This window comes from Melanotaenia boesemani, chromosome 16 (assembly GCF_017639745.1).
Source record: "Melanotaenia boesemani isolate fMelBoe1 chromosome 16, fMelBoe1.pri, whole genome shotgun sequence".
Lineage (NCBI taxonomy): Eukaryota > Metazoa > Chordata > Actinopteri > Atheriniformes > Melanotaeniidae > Melanotaenia > Melanotaenia boesemani.
In genome coordinates this window covers 15,720,064-15,726,273 of record NC_055697.1, presented here as the reverse complement: position 1 = coordinate 15,726,273, position 6,210 = coordinate 15,720,064, and the positions used below count along the sequence as shown (strand labels likewise).

At 35.1% G+C, this 6,210-nt stretch overlaps 1 protein-coding gene across 1 annotated transcript; it reads left to right on the top strand.

Annotated features, from left to right (window-relative positions):
- Positions 1-2,221: 2,221 nt before the first annotated feature.
- LOC121655724 (tissue-type plasminogen activator-like) lies at positions 2,222-5,901 on the top strand. Its single transcript, XM_042010533.1, has 11 exons — positions 2,222-2,336; positions 3,053-3,146; positions 3,302-3,332; positions 3,430-3,568; positions 3,645-3,727; positions 3,863-4,012; positions 4,097-4,277; positions 4,408-4,553; positions 4,648-4,788; positions 4,880-5,028; positions 5,229-5,901. The coding sequence occupies exons 2-11, from the start codon at positions 3,096-3,098 to the stop codon at positions 5,421-5,423; spliced, it is 1,266 nt and encodes a 421-aa protein (XP_041866467.1). The 5' UTR covers positions 2,222-2,336; positions 3,053-3,095; the 3' UTR covers positions 5,424-5,901.
- Positions 5,902-6,210: the final 309 nt, after the last annotated feature.

The window sequence follows — 6,210 nt, the reverse complement described above, 5'->3', positions numbered from 1 at the left end:
AACAAGGTCTTAACTAAATTAAACATGAACATGATGGACTAGACATGACCATAACCCACATTCGTCTCATTAACATAACCATAATCCCATGAACAAGACAGGACCCGCATAATTCCCACACATATCCCATAATCATGACAGAAGTTTTCTTCATCCATTATACAATTAGAAAAAAACAACTGTACGAAAAACAAATTGTCTGTGAAATATATTTCAAAACATGTCACTTCTCAGGTCTCTAAAGCCCAAAATCTAACTACTTATATATGCAAATGAATGCAAACCTTTTAGTTAAGACTTTTCCAATTGAACAAAATTTCAACTTACACAGCCACTTGAATCTAAATAATATTGTCAAACTAATTAAAAACCTTATATACAAACTAAACGGCTTGAAAAAAGATAAGCAGTTCTAATGCATTACTCCAAAAGTCTGGGTATAGTGTGTTCAGTAGATTCAATGATACAGAAAATGATATAGCTATGATTTTATTCAGTATAACCAGTTTAGATTTCACCTATGTGCAAGATAAAATAAAAACAAACCTCTCATCTGAGTTGTCTTACAAGCTTTAAAGTTTATCTGATGATCATTATATTATCAAATAGAGTAGCTTAATACTTGTGTGATTCAAAAGTCCCATTACTGAGGGAACATTTGTAAGTGAGAATTGGGTGGTGTGTCAAATTAAATGTTTTCTACGCTGTGACTGACCAGTTTCCTGTCACAGCTGTTCATATGAGAGATGTGATTTGCACCTTTTAAAAGGTGTGAAGGAGAGCAGTGAAAAAAATCTAAAGTTGTAACTAAACTTTAACTAAGTCAAAGTGCAGCTGTGTCAATTAACTTTAGATTTATATCTACAAATTATTTTAAAGCATTTGTCATTTTCTGTGCATGTTTCAGTGTGCTTCCTCTTTCTAAATAAATCTAGAAGCTATTATATTTAGGATGAATTCCATGAAGTAATGACACAGCAGATGCTAATTCTTTTAAAGTTTGAAGCAATGCACCTGCAGTCCTGCATACATACTTTTGGCGTCAACCTAACTCTAATAAATAGAATAATAATAGCCAGTAAATGACGAAATCAAATTCTCCAGCATGCAGCTGGTTCACCACAAATTCTCTGTATTTTACTGCTTTGGATATTTTTTATATAGTTCTTCATTTGAAACACCTGCATGAGACTTCTCATGTACATGCTGTCACAACATTATCCAGTTAAGCTGTGCTGCTCAGCTGTTCTGAACTTGGCATTGTGCTTGTATTTATTTTATCCATCTAAGACTTCTGGCGTTGCACAGAGTAAAAAGTATCCCATTACTGTCACCATCAGAAAGGAGGAAATGTGATTAACACTGACGTCAGGGTTATTTATGAAGTAATCTATGGGGGATGTTTTAAATTCAGAAATTTCCTTGCAAGATTCTAGCCAACACTTTTTATTTGGGGGGAAGTTGTGTTATATTATTATGGTCAGATAAGCAAAACTATTAATTGTTGAGACAGCTTCCCTGTTATCAAAACCAAATTTTGGAGTCAAATTTGGATAATATATACTGTAATTTATCATTAACTAAAGATTCAGATCCAAATATGATAAAAAAAAAAGTAGATATATTAATCAATAGATGCATGGTGTGATTATGAACAAGAAGTGAAACATTATCACTCTAAATAACTCTTTAGATAAACACATACAGGGGTCAAGTTTTAAGAAATAATTATGCACAAGGAAAATCACACCAAATATAATAAGAATATTTTAATGTACATATAAAAGACCTCATTTTCTGTGCTGGTGTTCAGCCAACATAACTCAAACTATGTCTTCAGATTTTAAATAAATTAGCAGTTCTTAGAATAAGCTTGAATTAAGAGCCATCCCCTTTCTTAAGTTATGAAATAGTCATATTACACATGCACAGTTCTCAAAATATTCATTCAGTAGTTTGTCTTCACTTAAATTTGATTATTCAGTCCATATTTCAAGTTTCTCTGATTGTTATATATCTATCTACAACCTGTCACATACAGATGATTACACATGACCAATTTTGGATATATCTTTTAACTGAATAACCATGTTTAAGGGGGAGAGGGTGTTCATTATATGTGTCACAGGATGTGACAAATTGACAAATTTGCTTAGCCACTTCACCTCCCACTCCTCTATGTATTTAAATGGAAGGAAACAAGGGGAGGATCAGTCCTGCCATAACAGAACAACTTAACAGTGTTAGTCTAAGTTGTCCCACAACTAAGCAACATATCAGAAGAGACAAGGAGGAGAAAATTCACTACTGCTGGGAAAAACAGAGACATCAGGAAGGTAAACAAATCTTTAAGACCTCCTTGGCTGATGCATTCTTTAAATAAAACATGTTTTAGTTTACCTCATGAATGTTTACAACAGATTCAATAATATTTATATGTAAGAAATGTTCTCATTAACTAAATTTAAGTAAATATTATACAATGCACATGTTTGCTTTTAATCTTTATCTTTTTGACAACTTATATCTAGAATATATGTAAGCACAACATTTGTACGCATTGTAAAACTAATGTGATGTAATGGTGTTCAGAGACTTTGCTGTAATCTACTAACCTAAATTGATATTGCACTCACTGTACAGATAGAAAGTATGTTTACAGTACAGAGCACACGCAGCATTGAAAACCCTTTTTTTTTTTACTATGAAATAAATGCACATGTAACCCCCCTTCCCCCACCCCCACCACCAAAATAAACAAATTAATTAATTAATTAAAAGCCATTTGTAATAATTTGCATTTTACATGATGATCCATGCCTGAGGTAAATTTCCCAACTTAAGAATATATCTGAACAAGACAGACAAAAACATCAGTTTTACTAACCACTGATGTGATTCACACTTAAACCCAGACAGAAAAATCACATGCCTTCATCTACAGCTTTGTTGACCGGTTTGTAATGAAATCTATATAAGGACAAAGGAGCTTTCTGCCCACTCCTCCAGGATGATTATGTTTCATTTCTGTAATTTTATTGTTCATTCTCAGACAAAAATATCTCTAGAAAGCAGAAGCAAAACCAGAAGGGAAGATGAAGCTATTAGTCATCATCTCCATCTTTGCAGCACTTAATGTCAACATGGTAAGCACAAAAGAGTGGAAATAACTTGAAGTTTAAAGGAGAAGGTTGCATAACAATACAAAACTGAGTTTTTTTTTGTTTGTTTGTTTTTGTTTTTGTTTTGTTTGTTTTTTTCTTCTTCTTCTTCTTCTTCTTCTTCTTTCTGCTCCCATTAGGCATTTACAAGAAAATGGTCCAAAAAGACAGGTAAGTCACCAGTTCAGGCAAAATTGTTATAGTAATATTCATTTTCTATGAGCAGACTATAAAATGTTCTGTACTATATTTGTATTGTAATCTGCAGGGATGTGTAAGACTGGGAATGGCAGCAGTTACAGGGGATTTGTGAATAAATCATTTCATGGTCACAGGTGCCTTTACTGGAATCACGTGAGGCACCATTGGGAAGCTTCAAAGGGAGTTGGAAACCATAATTACTGCAGGTATATTTTAAATTTGATGCTGAAACATGATAAAAAGACGTGTCACATCTTTAATATAATTGTGCTTTAACATTAGGAATCCTGACCAGAGCCTGATGCCTTGGTGTTACGTTAGAAAAGGAAGGAAAGTTGTGAGCGAATTCTGTAAAATTTCCAGATGTAAGACTGAGAATTCACATTTCACTTTATATTGAACAAATTTATTAATTTATTCACATTTTACATAGAATAAAGTATTAAAATATTCGGCATTTCATTAAGCTCTAAAGGTGTCTGTTTTCTGCTCCAACACAGGTGCTCCAGCAACCTTAAAACCAACAATGAAACCAACAGTAAAACCAACAATGAAACCAACAGTAAAACCATCAATGAAACCAACAGTAAAACCAACAGTCAGACCAACAATTAGACCAAGAATGATTCCATCCCCCCCCGTGGATACAGGTAAATTTGTCCTTTCATATATCCTCAATGCCATCAAGTGATTTCTTTGATCAGCACACTGATCCTTTCTGTGTGTTCCTCTAGAGCTGACATGTGGCGAACGGTCTGAGCGGAGGACGAAAAAGATTGTGGGTGGTTCTTTCATACCCATAGAGTCACACCCATGGATTGCTGCTATCTTCTTTAAGCGCCACAAATTCCTTTGTGGTGGCTCTCTCATCTCGCCTTGCTGGGTTCTTACAGCTGCACACTGCTTCCATGATGGGTGAGAAAACACAACACTGGATCACTTTCTCCTCTACATTTCCCATACTATCATGTCTCACATCAGTATGTAAGATATTTATCCACCGTGTATGTGTGTTTGTTGACCATTTGTGTTTTGCTCTGTTCAGTGTCAATACCAAACTCAAGCATTTGTCAGTGTATATGGGGAAGACAGCTATCAATGACACAGATACCAAAAGAGAGCAGAGCTTTACTGTGGAAAAACTGATCATCCACCAACATTATAATGATTCCAACTTCAACAACGACATAGGTGCGCATGAATACTATTTTGCATCCATTTATTGCATACATGAGGAAGTACTTTGAGTCCATAGCTAATACCTGTATATATTTTTACATTTCAGCACTGCTGAGGATCAAAAACATTAATGGGGGATGTGCAGTTAGGACAGCATCGGTGCGAACAGCTTGCCTTCCTCCACTTCACATTCAGCTTCCTCCAGGACTCACGTGCAGCATTGCAGGATTTGGGAAGGAAACATATAGTAAGAATGCCAGAATCTCTTACCTTTATGCTCATGACTGATCTTATAGCCACTTTAGTGAGTCTTACACCTGACACTGTGTCATTTGCAGATTCTTGGTCATACTCACAACTCTTGAAACAGGCGGATGTGACCCTGCTCTCCAGTACTGAGTGCAAAAAAGGACTACCCTATGAAAATCTCATCACTGACAACATGTTTTGTGCAGCAAGCCCTGATTGGAGCACAGATGCCTGCAAAGTAAGCATACAGCCGACTACATGAATATGTGTCAATGCATGCACTGGGAAACTAGATGTGGGAGAATATGTCTCAATAAGTTTTACACACCGATGTTTAACTAGTCTTTTAACCATCAGTTCAGTAGTAATTCCATGTTATCTTGAAGAATAGGAGCCAGTTTTCATGTCTTAGTTACTGACTGACTTCCCTCCTCACAGGGTGACTCCGGTGGTCCACTGGTGTGCCAAGCATCAGACCGCATGTTTCTGTTTGGGGTGGTGAGCTGGGGTGATGGCTGCGCCAGTAAAAACAAGCCAGGTGTTTACACACAGGTGACCAACTACAATGTTTGGATTGCAAAAAATACTGGTCTCTCTGAATACACAAAAGGACTGATGTATCCGCAGAAATGAATCTGTAGCAAAAGCTTATTTCCATTTAGCGATGCTTATTTCTAAAACCAAATTTTGGCAGCAGTTTCATAAACACTGTGTGTAATTTTTATGTGTTTGTAAGTGTGTGCACATGTTGCATATTTGGTTTCTCGTGGGAAAACCGACACGTTGTCAGGTTTGCCTCTTGGAGAGGGTCATGCAAGGATGTTAAAGTAGGATAAAGTTTATAGCTATGTTTGAAAATGTAAGTTAAAGTATTTTTTTTAATGCCATGATGTTTTAATATTTCCACTATGAATTTCAAGAGCAGCTGACAGATTTTATCATAAAATTTTTCAATAAACAGGGCAACATTTCTGCAGGATTTTTTCACTTTTTCATTTGTAAATAAAAGTTTTTAATTATTTTATCATGAATAATATAAGTTACACAAACATTAACATATTTTGAATCAGAGTATGTATTATTTAGTACAATATTTATTTTATTTTATTCCATAAGCATTTCCTGTTGCTTTGTTTTGCGATAAATAAACACAATTTTAGTATCAAACTGTGATCTTTCTCAGTAATTTCCACACTCTTAAAGATTCTGTCTCTTTTTTTCTATGTGCTTGCAAGGAAACATAGCCACATAGAACTGTTAAGACCCTCTGAGTTGCTTTTCTTGTCGTTACACTTAAAAAACAGTAAGCCGCTGAGAGGGGACATACATGTCTGCTTTAATAATTAAAATATCACTCAAACGTATTTAAAAGATAAATGCAAAGTCATCTAAACATGTTCAACTGTGATAATCTGTTCAG